Raw genomic sequence first — 26243 nt, 5'->3', positions numbered from 1 at the left:
GGACCAGCCACGACGCGCCCACAGCTCGCCAACGCTGGAAAGTGAGAACGTTTCACCTTTCGCCCATTTGAAAAATGGCTCCTTGTTACAATAAGCGCTTTCTAGAGATGAGGCTAACACACGTATGCCCGTACGTACGGGTAAACACGTGTGTGAGTACACTGGCCGGGTGTATGAACACATACCTGCGCGCTGCACGATTCTTAGTTTAGTGCCCTATTCGTATTTTTCTCTGAGCTGCCTTATGTCCTCTGAACATTTTTTGCTAGCTTGGCTTCTTTCTCTTAAAGTTAATAAGAATTCTCTTTAATAAGAACATTACCTCTCAGCCACAGATGTGGCATATATTTTCTTCATTTTCATTTACAAAAGTTTCTATACACACACTTATTAAATGTGCACAGAAAATGTTCTAAAACCACACCAAATTTATTTTCTTTATTATGGCAACTTCTAGGCATGTGTCATGCTTGGAAAATCTCTCCCGCTACAAAGTAATGAGAACATTGTACTGCTTTCTATCTAAGTTTATGATTTTGTTTATGTTTTTAAAATTACCTCCATCTGTAATGTTTACAAGGGAAAAGGCTCAGGGCCAGAGGCACGGCTCCACATTTCCACATGGCCCGTTGTCTCCTGATCCTTTGTTGAATAATCCACGGATTGCACTGATTGGAAAAGGCCACTTCGATCAAATGTCAAGTTTGTCCATGTCCTTGAAGACTCTCTATTATGTTCGTACTGAGCACGTTTTTTAAAGTAACGTGTTTGGGGTCGTTAGCAGATAAACAAGCAACAGTTCTTTCATGGGCGTTAGCTGAGTTATCTACTTAATATGGTCTTCCCCAGGTTTCCCTCCCAAATCTAGGAGGAATTTTCTCTCCGTGAAGGGCCACATGCAAGAGGCTGCCAGCATCAGCTGGCCAGAGGCCCTCTGACTGCCAGCATCGGAGGCTAACTGGGGCCAGCTCTAAGATGCGTCTCTTCTGTGCCACGCACTCAAGGGGCTTACCTCTATTGTGTGGGTCTCGGCGCTGATCGTAAAAACTTGACCTCCCGAAGCTGCCCATAACGTGTCCTCCGTCATTACGAGACTTCTAACTGGTAGCACGCCTAGTTTTATCACTGTCTGAGGTTCGGGACTCCAGGATCCATCTTGAAAAACAAAAATTTTACTTTCAAATTCAGTTATCTGTACACAGGGAGTAGGGACAGGATCCCAGCTCATTTTAAGTAACAGGCAAAATATCATCAGTAACCGTGACATTCACACGTGGTGCTGGGCGTCCAGAGTTCCACGAGCACCATTTCCACGAGGCAACTCAGCACAGTGGCAGAGCCCGGAGCGCACACGACCCCAGCCCGGCCATCTGGCGCATGTCCCGCACAAACGGCCCGCGAGGTGGCCGTGACAGTGTGAGGCATGACGAGGTGATTGATCAGCTCAGCAAGGTGCCCGGCGCCCAGGTGTCTCATACGCCCTGTCATCTACAACACCAATACACAAAATGACCCCGTCGTCAGGAGGAGGGGTCCACACCCACACGGTGCGGGCCAACGTCCGCACCTCCCGCTGCCTTCTCGCTCTTTTGAGCTTTCCCTTGATACGCATCCTGTATCATCAGGATGGACTGTATCTTCCCTGCATTAGAACAGTAAGTCAGAACTGGGAGGAGAGGCTTTCGCTCGCTCTGGTCCTGAAGCACAAGCCCTGATGAAATATGTCGCTTTGCAAATACTTTCAAGGATCTAAGGATGAGGTCTGTCATACTTCACATGAAGTAGAGTCAACAAACAACTTGGAGAGTGGTAAAAAATATGTAAAGCAAGACTAGACACACGTTTTCAACGTGACTACATAATTGTCCTGTGAAAATTTAAAATAAATTTTTCAATTTTCAAAGCAACCACAAATTAAGCCATCATGCCTAAAAACATCTTTAAAAAATTGTTTTTTACATTTATTTATTTTTGAGAGACAGAGAGAAACAGAGCACAAGTGGGGGAAGGGCAGAGAGAGAGGGAGACACAGAATCCCAAGCAGCTCCAGGCTCCGAGCTGTCAGCACAGAGCCCAACGCGGGGCTCGAACCCACGAACCGTGAGATCGTGACCTGAGCTGAAGTCGTCAGATGCTTAACTGACTGAGCCACCCAGGCGCCCCTATGCCTGAAAGCATTTAATGGTTCATCCACCAGTGCCTCTGACTTCCTAATCAAACCAGAGCTTTGCTCAGGGACGAGGGCACAGTCTTGGTTCCGAACCAAGTTCTGGCTTCTGTGTTCTAGATCTGAAGCACTGAACCTTTTAATCCAATCCCTCTTTATGAATAACTTTAGCTGAGGTTGTGCAACCACCAGGAGGCAACCAGGCAGGTTCTGAATTCCATGGCACACTTTCAAGTTATAATTCAACTTAAATGGAGATGCTTTTATGCTACAATTAAGCCAAAAGATGTTGCAGGACAATTACTGGTTCCAGTGGACAATGACCTGTAAAATCATTTGTAAAATCCGCACTGGACCCGGAGTATCATCGCGTGGTTACACATGCGTGCACACACAAGCACACGCTCACTAGCAGTCACACGTGCACATACACACACACAGAAGCACACAGGCCTTCTCATCTGGGACTCAGAGCCCTTTGAGACCCCGCAGTCTCCACTTTCGATGGGATCACAGAGGCTCCGAGCTGAGACGCGATTCTCCCCAACACTCGCACGGGACTGAGAGAGCAGGGCTGTGGATCCCTGCTGCCCCTGCCCCTGCCCCTGCCCCACGGGGCCTGCCCCCCCGATGTGGCCACGTCTTCCGAATCAAGACGCTTGCTGCTGTCAAGTTATTTTGGTTTGGGACTAACTTCTAACAACTGAACTTTGTTTTCCGACCACCTGAGTCACTCCTTCTACAGATCCCGTGCACAAAATCCTCTGGGGGCCACGGGGAGGGCACAACGTCGGTCCCTGGGATGCGGGCCTCAGCTCCAGCTGACACGCCACCTGTCTGGGGACAGCCTCTTTCTGCAGTCTTCCCTCCAGACCTGAGTCCTCAACCAGGCTGTCCGACCACAGCTGGGTGCAAACCCATGCCAATGACATTTTGAGCCCACACTTAAAAATCTGGAAATTTCCTACAGAACATTCCAGATTTCGAACGCCCTGAAAAGTCAGATGCTTGCAGCAGTGCCTGGCTGAGAAGCAGCCTTTCCCCCTCCGGCTAGGCACATCGTCACCCCTCAGAGAACACGACAGTGGGGAAGAGACACCTCTCCAAAGAAGACATTCAGACGGCGGACAGGTACGTGAACTTGCGGTCAGCACCAGCATCACCAGAGAAATGGAGTGAAAGCACAATGGGCCATCGCTCCACACTTGTGAGAGTGACATCATCAAAGACACAAGAAACAACAGGTGTCGGCGAGGATGCGGCAAAAGGGGGACCCTCGTGCACAGCTGGGGGGAGTGCAAACTGGTGCAGCCGCTCTGGATGACAGTGTGGAGGCTCCTCAGGAGATTAGAAACAGAACTACTCTACGACCCAGCTGTCCCACTTCTGGGCTCTTACCCGAAGGACACGCGAACAGTAATTTGAAAAGGCCTGTCCGCCCCGTGTTCACAAGGCATTATTTACAATCGCCAAGACACGGAGAAGATCCAAGTGCCCCCCAACGTGTGAATGGACAGAGATGTGCTATGCATACAACGGAATATCATTTGGCCATAGAAAATGAGCAAATCCTACTGCTTGTAACGTAGGAGACAGGTCAGACAAAGACAGACAAACCCGCTAATGGCTCTTGGCCGCCCTCAGGAAGGGCACAGACCCCTGCTCCCCACCCTTTCTAGCCTGCGCCCTTCCCGGGGTCCCGCAGCGGCCCGGCCCCCTGGCCAAGCTCCATAGGATGGGCACCTCCAGGCTGGCTCCACGGCCTTCCCGCACACGACTCTGACCCCAGCACCCCCCAGCGCTCTTTGGGTGCCCTGAGAGCTATGTTCACCTCTGGGTACTGTTCTGTTCGCCCCCCGGACGTGAGGAGTAGGACCTGTGCCCATCTGCAGCCGCTGGTGACCAGCTCAGGGTCCCCTGAACCAGCCAACACTCAGACTGTCCCTGAGATGGTGACTGACCCCAGTACAGAGCTGGGGGGAGGGGGGTACCCGAGGTGGACCACAGGCGGGCAGGAACCAGGGTGGGGGTGGGGGTGAGTTCCCGAGGTGGACCACAGGTGGGCAGGAGCCGGTGGGGGTTCCTGGGGTGGACCACAGGTGGGTAGGAGCTGGGTGGGGGTGGGGTTCCTGGGGTAGACCACAGGTGGGCACGAGCCGGGGGTGGGGGTGGGTTCCCAGGGTGGACCACAAGTGGGCAGGAGCCAGGGTGGGGGTGGGGGTGGGTTCCCGGGGTGGACAATAGTGGGCAGGAGTCAGGGCAGGGGGGGTTCCCGGGGTGGACCACAGGTAGACAGGAGCTGGGCAGGGGTGGGGTTCCTGGGGTAGACCACAGGTGGGCAGGTGCTGGGGAGGACCATAGGAGGGCAGGAGCCAGGGTGGGGGTTCCTGGGGTGGACCACAGGCAGACAGGCAGGTATCAGGAACAGAAAGGCCCCAGGGGGGCCAGGCAACCCCATTCCTTATGGGGCCTCAGCCCTTGGCTTCCCTCACTCAACCCTTCTGATAAATTTGCCATTTTACTTTTCCTTGTTGGGGACCCAAATGGACACGGGGCTGCCCAGTTGCCGTGGAAACCAGCCAGGATGTGCAAACCGCCCGGACTGGGCAGAGGAAGGGTAGGTAGGGCGCTGAGCGCTCACACGTACCGTGTCAGGTGGGGCCCCGTGACAGGATCAGCGCCCTTGCAAGAAGGGGACGCCCCAGAGCGCGTGCTCCGTCCGCCGCGTGAGGACCCTGTCCCTCAGTAGGGAGGCGCCCTCCACAGCAGAAAGCGACTCTCCCGCTGCCACACCCTGCTCAGGCCCCGCTCTGTGGCATCTGCTATGGCGCCAGAGCCAGCCAAGACACGACGTCTTAGCGCTGAGGCCCCGGGGCGGCAATCCCACATGTCCGTGTAACCCCCGGACGAGAGGTGCAGGGAGGCCTGCCAGCCAGGGGTGAGGTGAGAAGGAGCCCCTGAGAACAAGAGCTTCCGCAAAGGGGCGACAATCCGTCAGATCAGAATTGGCAGGAGCAGGTGTGGACACAAGGGCCCCTGCCTCTGCCTCTGAGAGCTGCAGCCCGGGGGGCCCCGGAGGCCCCGGGGAAGAGATGCCCACCGGCCCCTCTGCTGTCACCGGAAGCCACTGGAATGCTCAGCCAAGCCTGTGACAAGAGAAGGAGCCTGAGGAGGAGGGACGATGGCCGGGCTGGTGGGCTGGTGACAACCTCGCGTAGCCGCTCACCCGGGTGGCCTGCAGTGCCCCCCCTCCACCGGGTAAGAGAGCCTTGCAGGGCCGGGGGACAGAATCGTGGCTGCGGGGAGACAGACGCACACAGAGGAAGGTACTTGGCGGCCTGCTAAGGGGTCACCAGGAGACCGTCCTCTGAAACAGCTTCCCTCCTGTGCAGCTGGGATGCTCCTTTCGGGGCTGGGAAGTCCCGTGCCCGGGACAGGTGGGGGTAAGCGCTGGTGGGGATGTGACCCAGAAGCACACAGCTCAGTCCACAGCAAACCCCCGGACACGGCCACGAGACCGGCCGCGCAGACGCACGCACAGCGCAGACGCAATTACCTTCCGCCTTCTGGTAGACGGCCACGGCCCCGTTGACCAGGCCGGCATACAGGCTCTGGGCCGCGCAGGCAAGGCTCATGACCGTGGACTTGTCCGGGGTAAAGAAGTGCTGCAGACGCACCTTCTTGGAGCCTTGGCTGCTCTTGTAAATGGAGATGCTTCGAGAGAAGAACGCAAACCTTGTCAGCGCATTTGCTCGGGAAGGAAGGGCAGCCTCATCTCATCACAGAGTGCTCGTGATGCCCCAGCCCTTCCCGCCTCCTCCCGCCCTGGGCAGAAACGCTGCTGCCTCTCAGCCCCCTTCGCTTCATTTTAAAGGAGAAAGTTTGGGTTACACAGATTTTAAAAAATTACTTCTTTCAATCTGTCTTAAAACTTCATATCAGGAAAACCATGTTAACTTTCCTTTAAAAGGTGTCTGTGTTCAATATGTTTACAGCACAGACTCTGGCCGTGTTTTTTCCAAAACACGAAGAGAAAGGTACTTTTGAAATCAGGGATGAGAAGAAACACGTCAGGGGAAGCGCCAGGCAGCACGGGCGCACTTGCTGGTCGTGTCAAAGGTCAGCGACCCCAGCCACTCTCGCCACGCAGCGTCACCCAACAGATGGAGCAGGTGACCGTCCGGCTCCTCGTCACGGAGCGGCACGCGGGGCTCACCTCCCCTCCTCAGTGCCCAGGCAGATGGTGGGCACGCCCGGCGCGGCCCCGGGCTCCGCAGGGATGAACACCATGCACAGCGTCCGAGACTCCACGTTGAAGCACTCGATGACTTTGGGGCTGGAGCTTTGAAAGGAGACGATGGCGATCTGGCCCATCTGACTGGTGCAGCTTCCGATCTGAGGCAGGGGTGGGGTGGGGGTGGGGGGGAGAGAGGAGCGGCTAAGAGCTTCCACAGCAGCTTTGGATCTGAGGCAGGGGTGGGGAGGGAGGAGCACTGGGAGCTTCCACAGCAGCTTCGGATCTGAGGCAGGGGTGGGGGGGAGGAGCACTGGGAGCTTCCACAGCAGCTTTGGATCTGAGGTGGGGGGGGGGAGGAGCACTAGGCGCTTCCACAGCAGCTTCGGATCTGAGGCAGGGGTGGGGGGGAGGAGCACTGGGAGCTTCCACAGCAGCTTCGGATCTGGGGGGGGGGGGGAGGAGCACTGGGCGCTTCCACAGCAGCTTCATATCTGAGGCAGGGGTGTGGGGGGGGGGGAGCACTGGGAGCTTCCACAGCAGCTTCGGATCTGAGGCAGGGGTGGGGGAGAGAGGAGCAGCTGGGAGCTTCCACAGCAGCTTCGGATCTGAGGGGGCGGGGGGAGGAGCACAGCAGCTTTGGATCTGAGGCAGGGGTGGGGAGGGAGGAGCACTGGGAGCTTCCACAGCAGCTTCGGATCTGAGGCAGGGGTGGGAGGGGGGAGCACTGGGAGCTTCCACAGCAGCTTCATATCTGAGGCAGGGGTGGGGGAGGGAGGAGCACTGGGAGCTTCCACAGCAGCTTCGGATCTGAGGCAGGGGTGGGGGAGAGAGGAGCAGCTGGGAGCTTCCACAGCAGCTTCGGATCTGAGGGGGCGGGGGGAGGAGCACTGGGCGCTTCCACAGCAGCTTCATATCTGAGGCAGGGGTGTGGGGGGGGGAGCACTGGGAGCTTCCACAGCAGCTTCGGATCTGAGGCAGGGGTGGGGGGGGGGAGCACTGGGAGCTTCCACAGCAGCTTCGGATCTGAGGGGGCGGGGGGAGGAGCACTGGGCGCTTCCACAGCAGCTTCATATCTGAGGCAGGGGTGGGGGGGGGGAGCACTGGGAGCTTCCACAGCAGCTTCGGATCTGAGGCAGGGGTGGGGGAGAGAGGAGCAGCTGGGAGCTTCCACAGCAGCTTCGGATCTGAGGGGGCGGGGGGAGGAGCACTGGGCGCTTCCACAGCAGCTTCATATCTGAGGCAGGGGTGGGGGGGGGGAGCACTGGGCGCTTCCACAGCAGCTTCGGATCTGAGGCAGGGGTGTGGGGGGGGGGGAGCACTGGGAGCTTCCACAGCAGCTTCGGATCTGGGGGGGGGGGGGGAGGAGCACTGGGCGCTTCCACAGCAGCTTCATATCTGAGGCAGGGGTGTGGGGGGGGGGGAGCACTGGGAGCTTCCACAGCAGCTTCGGATCTGAGGCAGGGGTGGGGGAGAGAGGAGCAGCTGGGAGCTTCCACAGCAGCTTCGGATCTGAGGGGGCGGGGGGAGGAGCACAGCAGCTTTGGATCTGAGGCAGGGGTGGGGAGGGAGGAGCACTGGGAGCTTCCACAGCAGCTTCGGATCTGAGGCAGGGGTGGGAGGGGGGAGCACTGGGAGCTTCCACAGCAGCTTCATATCTGAGGCAGGGGTGGGGGAGGGAGGAGCACTGGGAGCTTCCACAGCAGCTTCGGATCTGAGGCAGGGGTGGGGGAGAGAGGAGCAGCTGGGAGCTTCCACAGCAGCTTCGGATCTGAGGGGGCGGGGGGAGGAGCACTGGGCGCTTCCACAGCAGCTTCATATCTGAGGCAGGGGTGTGGGGGGGGGAGCACTGGGAGCTTCCACAGCAGCTTCGGATCTGAGGCAGGGGTGGGGGGGGGGAGCACTGGGAGCTTCCACAGCAGCTTCGGATCTGAGGGGGCGGGGGGAGGAGCACTGGGCGCTTCCACAGCAGCTTCATATCTGAGGCAGGGGTGGGGGGGGGGAGCACTGGGAGCTTCCACAGCAGCTTCGGATCTGAGGCAGGGGTGGGGGAGAGAGGAGCAGCTGGGAGCTTCCACAGCAGCTTCGGATCTGAGGGGGCGGGGGGAGGAGCACTGGGCGCTTCCACAGCAGCTTCATATCTGAGGCAGGGGTGGGGGGGGGGAGCACTGGGCGCTTCCACAGCAGCTTCGGATCTGAGGCAGGGGTGGGGGAGAGAGGAGCAGCTGGGAGCTTCCACAGCAGCTTCGGATCTGAGGCAGGGGTGTGGGGGGGGGGGGAGCACTGGGAGCTTCCACAGCAGCTTCGGATCTGAGGCAGGGGTGGGGGAGAGAGGAGCAGCTGGGAGCTTCCACAGCAGCTTCGGATCTGAGGGGGCGGGGGGAGGAGCACAGCAGCTTTGGATGTGAGGCAGGGGTGGGGGGGAAGGTGCACCGGGAGCTTCCACAGCACGCGGAGGCCTGACACTCCATGGCCGACATGCCCACAAGGGCCGGCGCGATTAAGAGGGTCGGGGGCGCCTAAACGATCTGCCGTCAGAGCACATTTCTCTTCAACTCACGAGGCTGCTCTTCCCGTTAATTCTCCTAACAGGAGGGGGGTTTCGGCTTTTTACAATTCGTGTTTCCATCCCTGAAAACCTGCGTCCCCAGCACCACACAGGTGACGGCCAGCTCAGGCACCACTTGAGTCCTAAGTACCCGAATACCGAGTCTCAGCACTTTAACACTAACGCTCACCTAGGAAAACGAGCTCTTGAGACGAGGCAGCGTCAGAACGCCTCCCCACGTGGTCACCAGCGTTCGCGTGCGAGGCCGTGTGCGGGCGCCTGTGACACCTGTGTCACCGCGGGGAGGCCCGCGAACCCATCTGCCGGGTCACTGAACACACTCGGCAAACTTCGTTTCCAATTTGAAGTTAAACTGTTGGTTTACTTATTATTTTTATTTTTGAGAGAGACACACACGCACAGAGTGTGGGTGGGGGAGAGGCAGAGAGAGAGGGAGACACAGAATCTGACACAGATTCCAGGCTCCCGATGCGGGGCTCGAACTCGTGAAGCACGAGATCATGACCCGAGCCAGTCGGACGCTGAACCGACTGAGCCACCCGGACGCCCCCAACTTAAATTGTTGTTTAAGTGGGAAAGAGTGGGATCTTGCTCTCGGAAGAACTGACCCCACAGAGCTCGCGAGGTCCTGGAGGGGAAAGTTGGCCGAGTAGGTGGTGTTTAGGCTTCACAGACCCTCTGTCCTTCGTGCCGGCTTTGCAAATGTTGCCACACTCCCCTGACCCTTCCTGCGGTGTCTCCACGCTCACATAAGCGTCCTGCTCGGACAGCCTTCCAGGCGAACGGTGCCACCAGCCGGCCCTGCTCTGACCGGCAGGGGCGGGGCGCGACCAGGAGAGGGAGTGAGGTACCCATTCCACGTCGGACTGGTGGGAAAACTCTCTTCACGTTCAAAAACCTTAGGGAGATAAGCCCGTCCCACCCTCGGTCCTGGGTGCACAGAACAGCCCGGTAATGAGGCGGCCCCTTCTGCGCACTCAGGGAGGCCACTGACCACACAGAGGCGCTGGCTGGGGGCAGGAGAGGTCGCCTGAGCACTGGGCACCTCGGAGCTGTAAGACAGCAGGGCGCCCGTCGGGGAGGAGGCCGGGGGAGCGCAGGGAGCGGGGCACAGGAGACCTCAAAACACAGTGCATGGCGACGCACTTCGGGTGCAGGAACCAGAAACCCCGCTTCAACTGCAGCGTAGTCCAAATGCAACACTTCATTTGGAAGAAATTAACTACTAAGTTTCCAGTGTAAAAAAGCCAGCAACGGCTTGGACAGGGAAAAAAGAAATCTCGTGAGATTTAACCACCCAAATTAAAGAAACATTTAAATTCCTATATTCGTTAAATTGGTTGAATCTAACCTGGTAAAGTTTTAGATGGGAAAGAAAAGGCAGGGAGACTCGCACATCTTTCCCGAAAGTGTTCAGTCCCCTCTCCTGGTCCGTGACTTCCGTGTTTATAAACACAGCCCAGGACACGCGGGCAGCGAGCACGCGTTCCAAGTCTGAACCTTTCAAACCTACGGCTTCTCGTCACGCGGCCCACGGACCCTGATTCTTCAGGGACCCGCATTAAAGACACGCAGCGCGTCTTACCCACAGGAAACCATGCGCCGTGGACGACGAATCCGGCTGAACCTCATTATTCACGCAGGGCTCAGGATTGTAGGCGGCACATTCGATCTAGCGGGAATAAAATCAAACGCCCACATTTAACACAGGACCAGGAGGTGTCCAGACGCCACGGTGCCTTGAGCGGATGACAGACTTCTGACACTGAGACACAAAAACCGCAGGTGATTACGTATTAGAGATTAGAATGGGAGGAAAAAAACAGACTAAAATCGGCTTTTTGGAGGCAACCCTCTAAGGAGCCACATGGGTCATCACTTGAGTATCTTCGGACCCCAGGACACGCCGCAAACGTCTCGGGGCGCACGGGCGGCTGCGGCGTACCGGATGCTGGTGGCCTGGGCACGTGGACGCGCGGTCCTGACCTCTGCCTGCCAGCCCGCCTCCCTGGGGAGCCGCAGGGGGCCCAGGCTCCAGGCCCAGGTGTTGGCCTGAGACCAGGAAGCAGGAATGTCTTTACTTGTTTCTCACGGGAGGACACATCCACATGTCCCCGAAGACACCCGCTGTGGTGCCTCAACAGGCAGCACAGGACCACGAACAAAACAGCCCCTCGGCCCAGAGTTGCTTCAGCAAACAGTGTGCGACCCTTCAGGCAAACACGAAGCCTCTGATTGTGACCCACTGTCGGAGGTGGATGCCGCCCTCTGACTGTGACCCACAGTGGGAACTGGGTGCCGCCCTCTGACTGTGACCCACAGTGGGAACTGGGTGCCGCCCTCTGACTGTGACCCATTGTGGGAACTGGATGCCGCCCTCTGACTGTGACCCACAGTGGGAACTGGGTGCCGCCCTCTGACTGTGACCCACTGACCGTGACCCACTGTGGGAAATGGATGCCGCCCTCTGATTGTGACCCACTGACCATGACCCATGGTGGGAACTGGGTGCCGCCCTCTGACTGTGACCCACTGACCGTGACCCACTGTGGGAACTGGGTGCCACCCTCTGACTGTGACCCACTGACCGTGACCCATGGTGGGAACTGGAGGCCGCCCTCTCACTGTGACCCACTGACCGTGACCCACTGTGGGAACTGGGTGCCGCCCTCTGACTGTGACCCATTTTGGGAACTGGATGCCGCCCTCTGATGGTGACCCACTGACCATGACCCACGGCGGGAACTGGAGGCCGCCCTCTGACTGTGACCCACTGACCGTGACCCATGGTGGGAACTGGGTGCCGCCCTCTGACTGTGACCCATTTTGGGACCTGGATGTCGTTCTCTGTGACCCACTGACTGTGACCCACTGTGGGAACTGGAGGCCGCCCTCTGACTGTGACCCACTGACCGTGACCTACAGTGGGACCTGGATGCCGCCAAGCCAAGGGCAGCTGAGCCCACAGGTCTGAGACGTGTGCCCTGGGAGGACTAAGGGTGCCCTGCAGGCGTCAGATGCGCGACAAAGCCCCAGCGCCAGGCCGACGGCTGAGCAGAAAGGCAGGCCTCGCCTTCGTGCTCTAATGATCCTAACTGGCTCCCCGCCACACAGCCACGGAGAAGGGGAGACCGTAGTTGACTTGGGGCGACAACATGGGGCGCTGTCCCCACCCAGACCAAGAGGGCACATAGACAGTGGGCCCTGTCTCCCGGTCCACCCTCCTGTCACCTTGAACTCCTGCTGCTTGGCCACCGTCACTGCCATGTGTCCCACGAGGAGGGGGTGTCTCTCCTTCTTAATCTGATTCCCATCATCCTCCACGCAGAACCAGCCCATGTGGTTCTCCTCCTCTGTGGTCAGGTCAGAGAGAACGGGGAGGGACAGCTGAGCCATCGGCAGCTTCCTGGGGGCCCTGTGGAGCCCAGGCTCGGGCCACCCTTCCCCCCCAACCTGTGTGCGTGGACCCCAGGCTCGCCGCCCCCCTGCCCTGCGTGCATAACCCAGGCTCAGCCCCCCAACCCCACCCTGCGCGCGCAGACCCCAGGCTCGGGCCTGCTATCCTGCGTGCAGACCCCAGACTCGGGCCCCCTGCCCTGTGCACGTGGACCCCAGACTCGGGCCTCCTCTCTTGAGCACGGACTCCAGGCTCGGGCCCCCCCTGCCCTGTGCGCACGCGCTGCATGCTCAGCGCCCCCCTCCCCCGCACTGAGCGTGCAGACCCCAGGCTCGGGCCTCCTGTCTTGCACACGGACTCCAGGCTCGGGGCCCCCCACCCAGCGCGCACGCACCCCATGCTCAGCCTTCCCCTCCCCTGCCCTGCGCACACGCACCCCATGCTCAGCCCCCCCCCCCCCCCCCCCCCCCCCATTGAGCACGCAGATCCAGCCTTGGGCTCTTGCCCTGGGCGTGTGGACCCCAGACTCGGGCCTCCTCTCTTGAGCGTGGACCCCAGGCTTGGGCCTCCTGCCCTGGGCGCATGGACCCCAGACTCGGGCCTCCTGCCCTACAGGGGATAGCAGAACTAAACATTCATCTCTGGAAAACAGCACAATCTTTCCTCAAGGGAAAAGCAGTATGTTCGCTGCTTTATCTGAGAAAGCGCGTCCGTCCGGCGTTCCGGTGTGCTCCCCGTGACTGCGCTGGCGCAAAGGGCTGAGAGACGTCACTTGTAAAGCACCTAAGGCTGTTTTTCTTGATCCCCTTTTTTTTAAGCAACGGAAATGTCCAGATTCAAATACCACAGATACAGTGAGAGGGTTTTTGACAACGGGACAACGGTATAGGACAAAAAAAAAGTGAAACAAGGACATATTTTGCTATAGAGCAAGTTGCCCATCTCAGCTCTGGGCTCTTAATGAAAGCTCTTAAAGACACAGAGAGCTCGTTTCCAGGTTCAGCTCACTCCTCAGGGAGCGGGCCATTTCCTGGGTTGTGGACTTGCTGAGGAGCCTGGCCTGATGAAGCATTAGATTATTCAGGAAGGAGGGGGGGCTCACGTGGGACAAGGGCGCTTCACTCATCACAGCTCCGGGGGCGAGAGCATCACAAGGGCCCAGTTCCCTTCTGTGTCTAATTTTCATTTAACGACCACATCTCAAAGAGAACTGCACACACATGCGTACATGCACGCAATATCCAGTGTGAGCTGAGCAACAGACCCGTGTGTGTGAGTCACACACATCTCCCTACGCAGGTCTAGAGAGAGAGGTCTGCCCGATACGTGGATGGAAAGACAGCAAGGCTTTGGACAAAGGAGCAGGAAAGTAACCATGAGGTCAACTTGTCTCGGATCAAACTACAGGACTTCCTTTTCCTGCTGCAGGATCGTTGAGTGACTACTCGGTGCCACCCTATACTTTCTCCCAGGTTGGGGAGAGGGAACCACGGCTAGACCCAGACCCGACTCCCGACTCCCGGGCCACAGACTCATGGGCCTTTATTGAGAGTGCTGGCAGTCTCAGCTGATGTCAATGTTTTGTTACAATAAAAGGGACGGCTTACTTTTTTCTAGGATCCCTAAATTATAACATAGAGGTCTTAAAAAATCACTCATCCTGGAGCCAATTTTTCCCGTTTAAAAACATTCTTTCAGGGACACCTGTGTGGCTCGGTCGGTTAAGCGCCTGACTTCAACTCAGGCCATGATCTCACGGTTCTGTTCGTGAGTTCGAGCCCCATGTCAGGCTCTGTGCTGACAGCTCAGAGCCTGGAACCCAGTTCAGATTCTGTGTCTCTCTCTCTGCCCCTCCGCCGCTCGTGCTCTGCCTCTCTCTCTCTCTCTCAAAAGTAGATAAACATTTAAAAAAATAAAAAATAAAAACATTCTTTCAGGTGAATGGATGAATCTATCGTCGAGGTCATTCTCGACCTGGTTTTATCCTCTTAGGCACATATTTCACCATCACGGAGAAAACCAGGGGACCAGCGGACGCAGCCTGGTCGTGCGACCATCCCTCACTTAGCTCCCATGAGCCCAGTCTTACCCAGGGCGAGCTTGGCCATCTTCAAGTTGTTGGTCCAGGACTCTTTGATGGCAGGCGTGAACGTATTGAACACAGCAGTGAAGAACGTGGGCCGCCCGGACCTGCCAGGGACAGAGGAAAGGCATTCGTGTCCCACAGTGTGCCCCATCCGGGACACTGCACCCTGCCTGCCCGGCGCCATCACCAGACCACGAAGGCTGGCGTCACGACAGAGCGGGCTGCCCAGCCGGCCAAGGAGGCCCCTGGCAGGGTCACTACTAACTTGTCCTGCTTCCCGGGAAGCTGTAACTGGAGTCTGCAGCAGTCCGCAGCCCTGATCTCCTCTTCTTTCTTCAAGATGAGCCTTTGTAAACCTGACGTCCAGTCGTGGGCTACTGACTGGTTTAGGTTCTGCCAACGAAACACATACGTGCGCGTTTTACGTGCGTTAACAAGGTGGGGCCGGCGCAAGGAGGACAGCAAGGCGGGACCAGGAAAGTTCAGAGGAGACAGTAACGCTCTGTTGGATTCCAAACACGAACCCCGGGGCTCGGGCCGCGTGCCGGTCTGGCTCAGACATGTCTGAGAGGGAACTGCTACTCAAGGCCACGCGCAGACAGAGGACAGCGACCCTGAAATAGTCCCGCTCCACCCGAAACGGGAGAAATCACGCGGTCGGACTGGTTCTTAAAACCACCGTAATTGTCACGTCTGGTGGGACCCGGAGGCACGGCCACGCTCTGACAAGGACTTACAAGTGACAAAAGAATTCCGAGTCACGCGGCTTCGACTGTTACCTGATAGTTCCCCTTGAGGTTACCGATCAGCTGAGAAATCTGACCGATGACGTTCAGGTCATGTAGGAGGTTCTGCAGATCCTGGTACAGCTGTCCCGGCCCCACGTACACCTGGTCTGCAAAACAAGCAAGCAGCACGCACCTGAAGCGCCATCTGCACCTACGCTGGCGGGGGGAGAAAGCACTAAAATTAAGATTCCGGTCGACCTAGAATGTTTTTAAAAAGTGGGTACTTTCAAGCACTTGGTGGTTTTTCCTTTTCTAAGTTTTAACTGTGGAATGATTTCAGACATAAGAAAGACGCACAGAGGTCCCCCGCGTACGCCCTCCACCCTGCGTCCCGGGACGCCGCGATCTCATGGAGCCACACGGACACAGCACCGCTAAGTAACCTGCAGCCTCCCCACTCACGTCATCTCGGTACGCGGTCCCACGCGCACTTAGCTGCTGTGGTCTCCTTAACTCTCCTCCAGTCTAGGCCCGTTCCTTGGGCGTCTGTCTTTCATGACCTCAACTTTGTGACCCGAGCCGGTGAGCTGTTTCACGGAGCATCTCACGCTCTGGCTCTGACGGACGGTTTACCACTCTGGGTGTTCTCTAAGCCTTGTTGATGTCATTGCGGTAAGCCGTGTCTACACACGGCACCGGACCCAAACCAAATTTCCCGTAACCAGGGTCATCCGACACCAGAGTGGGCTCCCAGTGCGCTGTCTCTAATGTGAACAACAGGAACACAGACAGGACTCTCGTGTCTGGGGGGAGGGGGGAGGGGGACAGCGTCCCTCCAGGGCCCGCCCCCCCTGCTGCCCTGGACTCAGGGCGGCCTGCAGGTCACAGGACGCAGTTCCAAGTATTCTGTCACTTCCCCCCACAGTCACACAGGCAGGATTCGCACACAGAACCACACTCACAGCCCACACTTTGAAGGACGTGCAGTGGTAGCCACACTTCTCTCCCACGTCCACGGAAATATACCGCCTCGCGTCCCCTCGACGGTAACCGGCAACAGGCGGAGCAGGAGCTCCGACCCAGGGACGAGGGGAGGCTCCACTGAGTGAGCAAGAGGTGTCTCTCGGGGCTCATGTTTCCACGGCACCAGCTTCGCGGCGTCAGCCCAGGAGCCAGTGGTCAGAGCTGCCCTCAGAGCTCAGCACGAGGCTGTGCCGGGTTGGGCATCGACACTCAGTAAATGAAATTGAGTACGTATGTTGTTAGCCAAAATTATCTTAAATCACAAACGCACTGTTAGGGAAGAACAGGATGTAAAGTTGACCCATGTGACCACCGGGACGGTTTTTCAGGCGTGGCCCAGAAGAAACCAGGTCTCCTGGTTGGTTCCAGGCTCCACTGACCGTGACTCAGAATCCTTAAGAATTGTGAACAAGGTGCCCTGTGTTTTCACGGTGCACGTGGCCCAGCACATGGGGCGGTGGGGGGGACAGAGATCTGAGGCAGGTTCCGAGCTGTCCGTGCAGAGCCTGCCATGGGGCCCCACGAAAATCAGCAACACTCTGGGCAGGTGCCGGTCCCGCCCGCCCTGTGTGCCCCCGAGGACGGACAAGTACAGCCATGCCGGTGACTTTCACACTCATCTTCAGGGACGGCGACGGGACGGAATCCTACACAGTCGCACGCGCTCCCCCACAACATGCTCAGCCTGCACCCATTTCTCCAGACGTCTGAAGACCTTCTCCTCGGGACGTGTTTGAAGAGGCGACGGTGGGTCTCCTCCAGTGAAGACCCCGTCCCCTCCCCGGCCCCCCCTTAGCACAGTTCCCTGAAAACTGGGGGTGCCCCAGACGTGCCGGTGAACGGACGGAGGCTGTAAGGACCCTGCATGAGGAAAACCCTGGGGTGCCTGGGGGCTGAGTCGGGTAACCTTCTGACTCCTGATCTCAGCTCAGCTCACAACCTCACGGTTCATGAGTTCGAGCCCCGCCTCAGGCTCTGCGCTGACAGCGTGGAGCCTGCTCGGGATTCTCTCTCTCCCTCTCTGCCCCTCGCCTGCTTGCGCACGTGAGCTCTCTCTGTCTCTCTCAAAATAAATAAATGAACGTTAAAAAAGAAAGAAAGAAACTGAGAACAAACTGAGGGTTGATGGGGGGTGGGAGGGAGGGCAGGGTGGGAGGGAGGGCAGGGTGGGTGATGGGTATTGAGGAGGGCACCTTTTGGGATGAGCACTGGGTGTTGTATGGAAACCAATTTGACAGTAAATTTCATATATTAAAAAATAAAAAAAAATAAAAAATATAAAAAAAATAAAAAATAAAAAAAATAAAGACAAAAAAAAAAAAAAAAAAAAAAAAGAAAGAAAGAAAGAAAACACCTTGTCTCTGGCGACAGGTAAATTCATTCTCCCGTGAATGCACTCCCAGACAGGCTGCGGCCCCGTGCACATAACCCAGCCGTGGGGGCGGAGGCGGCAACGGGGCCCTGAGGTCGCCAGCTCCGACTCAGTGTCCGTGAAAACTTTTCAGTCACCCCGGAACAAAGCACGGAATTTTGCGAAATAACTTCAAGAGGCCTGTTTTCTGCAACGAAGCGGTGGGGCCGCAGAGGACCCGGCACGCACCCGGGGGCACTGGCCCGCAGCGCAGACGTTAGCGCCAATGAAAGGTCACGGGCCGGGGAGGCGGACCCGGCAGCTCTTCTGGGGACGAGGCGTGTGTGCGGCTCCTGGGGCCCACGCACGGCGGCCACGCCGGCAGCTCCTGACAGTGGTTGCTACGCAGTGACGCCCACACTCCATCTCCAGCACCGAATAACACACCGAATTTTCCGGGCTGGCTTTCAGAGCACAGCCATCCCAACAGCAGGAGAGTCATGCGGCTATCCACAGAGCACAATCGTTCCTACTTCGCGGCTCGAAATAATCGAGGCATGACAAATCAAGAGAATCCGAAGGAACACAAGCAGTGTGGGCGCATCTGAAGCCGTTCCATAAAAACCCTGAGCCGCTGGGCACAGGCCTGCTGCACCGTGACTCGTGGACGGGCACGGTTCTATCTGCACGAAAACTAAGCCGCTCGCTGGCCGCAGGCTGGTGCGAAGGAGGTTGATACTATGGATCGGCTACACAGAGTGGGTCACTTTCTGGCCCCAACAGCAGACTGTCCCTCATTCCTGATGAGTCTGGACCAGGTGGGATGACCCCTGCTGCAGAACTCGCCAGTGACCACGTTCCCAGCCGGCGCCTCTGGAGCACAGGAGCCCAGACCCCCTGCCCAGAGGCCTGAAATTGCCCCGGAGAAGCCCGACTTGAGTTCGGTCTTCTAACGCACACGGAATCTACACATTTTAATTTGTTTAAAAAAAAATATCTTTAACCTGGAAGGCATTTAAACCACCAAACACATTTACTCCACACCGGTCTTTTCGGAGCCCAGAGCTAAAATTGCAATCCACCGTGTGGACAGGGAAACCACGGGACTGATGGCCACACAGCAAAGCTGCACCCCTAAACCTGGAACCCAGCAAACAGACGTCCCACAGACGTCCGTGTGTGGGGACCTCCTGAACTGTAGTCTCGGTGCCCACCGGACCCCCAGCTCTGGGCAGTGTCTGTCCACCGGTCACCGCCAAGGTAACGCCCACTGTCCACGTAAGGTGGGTGAGCCGTACTGTAGGAACACCATGATAAAAACGTTAATGCTGAAACAAGTAACACGTCCAACACAGAACTGACACCATTAAATGACTGTGTCAGGAAACCGGGACATCAGGGTGGGCAGTGACCCTGCAAAGTGCCCTTCCCAGGACTCCAGGGCCACGAACACTGCTTCCTGGAGCTTCCTTGAGGCCTTTCCATCTGGAAAGCTGCGTCCAGAAAATTCCCAATCAAACCCTTCCATGGCCACAGTCTGTTAACGATGGGCGATTCCTCCATGGACGGACAAGCACGTTAACTCTTTCTCCTGGAGAAGCTGGTATCACCTGAACATCACCAGCCACCTTCATTCTGCTCTTTGTTGTTCTGAGAAACAGTTTACCAAGTAACCAGCAGTGATTCAGTTTTCCTTCTCTGACCCAATGCTTCGTTCTCCCGGCGTCTGACCGCACATGTAACAGAAGCCACGAGAGCAAGAGGAACACAGGATGAAACATGGGACAAGGGCCGCTAGGCCCCAAAGCAGCGTCTCAGGTCCCCAAGTCCACGCAGCTCCACACTGACCTTAAAGCCCTTCCTTTCAGACGCAACAATCCCTAGGTTGCCTGGGTGGCTCAGTTGGTTGAGCGTCCGACTTCAGCTCAGGTCATGATCTCACAGTTCGTGGGTTCGAGCCCCACGTTGGGCTCTGTGCTGACACCCAGGAGCCTGGAGACGGCTTCAGATTCTGTGTCTCCCTCTCTCTGCCCCTCCCCCACTCATGTTCTCTCTTTCAAAATACATACTTCAAAAGCATTAATGTTTAATATAAAGGCTCATTCCATGCATAAAAAGGCTTACTGAAAGTTCTCATTCATAACTCGGGCAGAGGCCAGCAAGTGAGTGAAACTCAGCCAGGTTTTATTTGGATTAAAAGAGAGAGGGAAGGAGAAAGTCATGAATACTATGCTATTCCAAAATCCACAGTCCAAAGACCACAGTAATATTTAGTAAGAAATATTACACAACTGTTGAAGCATTGCCAAAGTTATCAGGACTCCCTTGGCTCATCTCACCCCGTCAGGCACACAGCCCAGCACCCCCTCCACGAGGAGCCTGGGGAAGAGACAAAGGGCTTCCCGGGCTGGTCCACGCAGAGCTGAACCTACAACCCAGATCCACACACTCAAGGATGTCCTGTGTGGCAACTCAGTGCACACTCAGGAGACAGGAGCCAGAGCCCTAACTGCTTATGTGGGAAATGCAGAACAGAACAGAAATCAAACCTGGGGAGACTGAATGCACCCATGTGATGGGGCTTCCCCATAAACCCACAGGATGCACACCAGCGGAGACAAGCTCAAAGATGAGGGTTCAGTCTACACTTGTCAGCCAACATAAAACACAGGCGCCAAAGACGACATCATCCAACGGCTTGACCATCTACCTGGGTCCTTGGATTCATGTTGAGGCCACGGAAACAGGGTCTATTAGGTCAGTGCAGATGCCAGCCCCACGACGCACAAGCACGTTAGTAAAAGTGTCACTTACTTGGCTTAGCGTTGGCAACGACCGCCAGGCTCTCAGGTGGGTACACCGGGGGACACCTGTTTTCTCCAGCACCTTCATTATTGCCGTACTCTATTACTTCTACGTGTCCGAGAGGAACACTCCACTTTAACAAATATCTTTGGCTGGTGGACATCGTGCTGCTGTCCGAGGTGCTGAAACATCGTTATTTCATGGTTAATTACGAGCGCAAGTCTTGATACTTTTTATATCCCTTAGTCAGGTGAGTAACATCCACCTATTGAAACATCCTGCTCATGACCTTCTTACCAACAGTTACCACTTGGTTCCATAATGAGGCCTCCCCTTAGATGAGAGGGTAGGAATTCTTCACTGTCTAATCCAGGAAAACGGGAGAACACGAATGCTGATCTCCCAGAGAGCTCTCAGTTTCCCACAAGAGCTTAGAGCTGGAAGACCCCCGATGACTCTTTGAGCAAAGATGCTCGTGGATTCTGGCAAATACTGTTAACAGGGAAACTCTCCTATGTGGACAGAGATATTCTCTGGTCATTTCATTTGAATAAACCTTAAAGTTCCTCGTACTGTTGGTTGTGGCATAAGCATTTTAATAAGATTGAATCATGTCATCATACTCCATGTTTAAAATACTTATGGACTGTGGGGGCAGCTGGGTGGCTCAGTTAGTTGAGCATCCGACTTTGGCCCAGGTCATGATCTTGTGGTTCAGCCTGGAGCTGATTCTGTGTCTTCAGATTCTGTGTCTCCCCCTCTCTCTGCCCCTCCCCTGCTTGTGCTCTGTGTGTCTCTTTCTCTCAAAAGTAAACAAATATTAAAAATATTTTTTACTTATTGGCTGTGTAGAATTTACACAAAAAAAATCCCATGACCTACATAGACTATTTTCTTCTTTAATGAAAAAATGAAGCACGCAGAGAAACATACCAAGCATACTGGTTCAGGTAGGTGGAAAATGCCAGAGCAGACACCTGTGTGACCACCCCCCAGTCCAGGCTATAGGGCTGCCAGCACCCTGAGGCCCTCCAGGTGACCAGGAAAACCCCACCCCTCTGAAGCAATCAATGTTCTTACTCCTACTGATAATCAATTTGCTTTCTTTGAGATTTTTTTTTCCAATCAAAATGTATTTGGGAATAACCAAAATGTCAGACAGCATGCTTTAAACTGAAATCCTTGACCTGATAGGAGTCAGCTGGGACCAAAGCTCCTGGACCTCTCTCTGCTATGAAAGGGTTTGCTTTTCAGCTTGTAGCCCACATGGGAAGGGGGAGAAGGCAAAGTTCAGACGCTGCTAGGAAATGAAAGACTGAGTTCTATGAATTAGATGTGCTTTATATTTAAAAATGAAGAGGTTTGTGAACTTGACCTCAAATTTCTACCCATCCTATTTGAATCAAAAATCTTTGCTTCTGCAGAGGTTTGGGATCTCGATGTTCTGAGGTTATCAGGGGGTCTCCTGGGGCTATTTTAACATCTCAGCCAGAGCAAAGTGGGTCCTCCCTTCACCACCTTCCAGGAGAGTCGCTGATAACACATCAGGGGGAACTGAACTGTTCCTCTTTACTCACTTTGTAAAAAGGTGTCAAAACTCGGGATCTATGCCACAGCCCGGGCATTATTTTAAAAAATAGACCTGGCAGCTAACACAGCTACATCCATTTTTAAGGATTCATTCGTTTCTTATTCGGCTTGAAATTTTTAAAATTACATACAAATTTCAAAAGAACCAAATGGACGCGGCTCCTTTGGTGGATCACGCACCTGGGCTGCCCACGAGATGCTGCATGATGCCACATGCAGGGAGGGTGGCCCTCCCACTACATTCAGACAAAGGTTGCTTACGAACAGCAAATACGTTGGGCAAGAAACACCCACATCTGCTCTGTGCTGAGCTGTCTACAAAGTCATCTCACTGTGTGACCTCATCTTTCACGGCGGCACCTCCCGGGCAGGCAGGGGGCGTCTGGGGCAGCCTCGCCCAGAGCCAGTGTGGGGAAAAGGCACTGACTTCACCTGGGAATGGGGGGTGGGGGTGCTTCCTGGGCAGTTAAGCCTGGGAGCCATGCTGCTAACCACGTGCCATTAACTTCCGTGTTGCAGGAAGCAGCACACGGGCTGGGAAGCCAAGAGCAGAAAGGTCTTGCTGGGGAGACACACCCCGCAAGCCTCCCCGGGCGTCCAGACTCGGGACACACCTCACAACGCACGGACGCCACTGGCTGCTCCTTTCTACATGTGGACGAAGGCAGGGACCAGACCACACCAAACGTGGCTGCTTCCAGAGGTCAAAGTGTGGCCACGGCAAATCGAACGATAAAGGCTGAGCCACTGACAGGGACCAAACAAACAGGATTCTTGCCAAAGGGGGTGGTCGTTTAAAATTGGTAGATTTCCCAGGGGCGCCTGGGCGGCTCGGTCAGTTAAGCCCCCAACTCTTGGTTTCGGCTCAGGTCACGATCTCACGGTTTCGTGAGTTCAAGCCCCACATCAGCTCTGTGCTGGCAGCACAGAGCCTGCTTGGGATTCTCTCTCTCTCTCTCTCTCTCTCTCTCTCTCTCTCTGCCCCTCCCCCACTCATACTGTCTCTGTCTCTCTCAAAATAAATAAACTTTAAAAGAAATAATAATCAATATAAAATAAAATTGGTAGATTTTCCAGCCTTATCTCGTAGCTGCCTCAGATCAAGTGTGGCCAAGGAGGAGCCCTAACAGAGGTGATGGTTACTGGGCAGGACCGTGCCAGGCGCTGAGCTGGAAGTCTGACGATGGTCCTGGGCTGGACCCTCACAGAGGTCCCAGGGGTGGCTGGCTTCCCCACCATATGAGCACGGGTGTGAGGCTCAGCGAGATGGGGTGGTTCCCAATGTCCTGAGAAGGCCGGGCTGGGACGGGGCTGGAACCCAGGCTGTGTAGCGTAAGCCCATAGAGACTCTCCCACCCGGCTGCCCGCTGGGGCCCCACTCAGCCTGTGCTGGGGAGGGCCTAATGCCTGGCTTCCGCTGGGAGGAGAAGGCCTCACTGTCTCCCTGGCCAGTGTCCACGCTGTAAACACACACGGTGGGCGATTTCAAGCAGGCAGTGGTTTGGAAGCCGTCTCCCAAGCTCCTGAGCGTGAACAGCAATCCTTCTCAAGCCATGACGAGCTGGCTCAGGATGTCAGCGTGTGTGACTTTATAAAGCAACCAGAGCATTCAATTCAAAACATGCCATTTAGGGGCGCCTGGGTGGCGCGGTCGGTTAAGCGTCCGACTTCAGCCAGGTCACGATCTCGCGGTCCGTGAGTTCGAGCCCCGCGTCGGGCTCTGGGCTGATGGCTCGGAGCCTGGAGCCTGTTTCTGATTCTGTGTCTCCCTCTCTCTCTGCCCCTCACCCGTTCATTCTCTGTCTCTCTCTGTCCCAAAAATAATAAATAAAAAACGTTTAAAAAAAAAAAAAAAAAAAAAAAAAACATGCCATTTTACCTCAGTTCCCTTACAATCCACCTCTTCGTGTAACTTCTCAGATTCAACCAGCTACAATATTCTAGGTGTTGGGAGGTTTTTTTGTAATCTTTATTTATTTTTGAGAGAAAGAGAGAGCGAGCGAGCGCAGGGGAGGGGCAGAGAGAGAGCGACACACACACAGAATCTGAAGCAGGCTCCAGGCTCTGACCTGTCAGCAGAGCCCGACACAGGGCTCGAACTCTCAAGCGGTGAAATCATGACCTGAGCCGAAGTTGGATACTTAACCGACTGAGCCCCCAGGCACCCTGGGAAGCAGTTCTAACAATAAACAAATTTAAGTGTAGGAAATGCTGAAGCACTATACCCTCGTTTCTTCGGTTTCACAGTGAACATAAATGCCTCCAATATAATTATATAAGACGCACTCATCAAAAATGTATTCACAGAGAGGCAGCTAAGGAGAAAAATCTGAGTGAGCAATGATCACAACAAGACTGCAGAATGATTTAGGAGGCAAATAAAAGAAACTCAATGTAGCTTCTGGTTCCAACACTGGCCTTACGTTTAAAGAGAAATAGGCCAAACATCCCTAATCTCCTCCAGCAGTGACCTGGCGACTTAACAATGGACCCCTTTATTATTTTTTTAATTTTTCAAGTGTTTATTCATGCTTTTTAAGAGAGTGACAGAGTGTGAGCAGGGGAGGGGCAGAGAGAGAGAGAAGGAGACAGAATCCAAGGCAGGCTCCAGGCTGTGAACTGTCAGCACAGAGCCTGACACGGGGCTTGAACCCATTGTCCCTGAGACCATAACCTGAGCTGACATCGGACGCTTAACGAGCTGAGCCCCCTGGGCACCCCAACACTGCACCCATTTAGCCCTCAGCTTGTTGGGGACCCGACTCTCCGCAAACCCTCGGCTTGATTGGGACCTGGCCCCCCGCAATCCCAGGAGAGGGACGAAGACGTGCACACAGACCAGCGCAGCACAGACGGGAGCGATCACGGAGTCACCCGCTCAGCCGGGACGCGCCCCGCACGCGAGCGTGAAGATACCCTGGTGGCCGCGGCGGACGCTCACCGTGTGCTGACCGTGGCACACACCAACACATCACTCAGCATGAAGATCCGACGCTCCTTGGTTTTCATGATCTCCCCTCTGTCGTTGTACACGGTTTCGATCATATCGTCAGACCGCACGAGGTACCGATTCCCACTGCTGAGAAGCTGAACATTCAAGGTCACGCTCGACACGGTTCCCACAATCAAGTTCATCAAAAGAAGAAAACAGGTGAGCAAAAGTCTTGCAAGATACAGGCATATAGAGTGTCAACGTTTACAGATTTTTCTCACGGAGAGTCCATGTAATTTCAAGGCAAGCACGCTTCATATGTATGCTATTAAGAATTCAGAAAGTGGCTTTTTTTTTAAGCTAAATAGTTGTATGGCCAGCGTCTGCAGTTATCCTGAACAGCGAGAGGAGACTAGCCCTGTCCTCGTAAACACAATGCCTCCGGCAAGGAGGGCTCATTGGTTTCCACCCGGCGCTCATCATATTCCCTTCTCCTTAGATGACGTGCCCGAGTGCCTGCTCCATTCCTCACACACCGCCGTCCACACCTGGCCACCACTCTGTTCTTTACAACACCGCACAGCCGAGAGTACTTACGAGTGCAATGCTACTTGGTCTTACTCTTCCCAGGGTAACAATTATGGAAACGTCTTTGCTTCTTGTGATTCCCCACATTTTATTTCATTGAGCCAAACACGACACCCTTGGTCTTCGGAGACATGCTTTGTATTAATTAGTAAACTGAAGTAAGTCACACAGAAGTCGGACTTCTTGCAACAATTCAGCCCAAAAGGACATCTGGAACCCTCAGCCCAGATGATCAGTAGCGTGTCTGGATTGTAAATCTGCAGCGGCCGAGCTCACCGCCTACCTATTCTTGACGTGCTCACAGGGTAACGGGGCTGTGAGCACAGGTACGGAATCGGTAGTGAGCGACACGGCTCTGCCTCCTCGTCCGCCTGGGCCCACTCTGTGCCGCACGGGTTTGCAAACGCTGTGACCACAAGCGGGCATGACTCTCAACAACGCAAACTGTCATTTAATGCAATTTTTGGCTCATAGAAATTCCCATACAAATCACTTAGAAAATCAGGAAAACCCGTTCCTTAAAACGTAATACAATAAAGTTCTCGTAGTTAAACTACTGAGTGTCACTTTGTGCTCAGAAATTACCCCTAATGACAAAAACAAAAGGTGACATTAGCAACGATACATATGATAGATAACTATCTATCTATCTATCTATTGACAGCTCCTGTCAATAACTTCTTCTGGGGGCCAGAGCCATGCATAGCTATGGAAAAGCCCACCTAAAACCAGCTTAGTGTCGCAGGAAAAGGAGTTGTGAATGTAAAGAGGAA

At 55.4% G+C, this 26243-nt stretch overlaps 1 protein-coding gene across 11 annotated transcripts in view; it reads right to left on the bottom strand.

Moving 5' to 3' along the window:
• ARHGEF10 (Rho guanine nucleotide exchange factor 10) overlaps nt 1–26243 on the bottom strand; it is a 104445-nt gene that overhangs the window by 13977 nt on the left and 64225 nt on the right. For all 11 annotated transcript variants that reach the window (XM_042982830.1, XM_042982831.1, XM_042982827.1 and 8 more), the window contains 10 exons: nt 24892–25037; nt 20370–20542; nt 15233–15348; nt 14719–14846; nt 14457–14557; nt 12202–12323; nt 10556–10642; nt 6384–6562; nt 5724–5881; nt 1013–1155 (listed from right to left, as the gene is read on the bottom strand). In XM_042982830.1, coding sequence (XP_042838764.1) covers nt 1013–1155; nt 5724–5881; nt 6384–6562; nt 10556–10642; nt 12202–12323; nt 14457–14557; nt 14719–14846; nt 15233–15348; nt 20370–20542; nt 24892–25037 — 1353 coding nt within the window. The remainder of the gene's footprint in view (nt 1–1012; nt 1156–5723; nt 5882–6383; nt 6563–10555; nt 10643–12201; nt 12324–14456; nt 14558–14718; nt 14847–15232; nt 15349–20369; nt 20543–24891; nt 25038–26243) is intronic.

This window comes from Panthera tigris, chromosome B1 (genome assembly GCF_018350195.1).
Source record: "Panthera tigris isolate Pti1 chromosome B1, P.tigris_Pti1_mat1.1, whole genome shotgun sequence".
NCBI lineage: Eukaryota > Metazoa > Chordata > Mammalia > Carnivora > Felidae > Panthera > Panthera tigris.
Note: the sequence above shows the minus strand (reverse complement) of the source record. Positions and strands in the feature narration are given on the sequence as shown.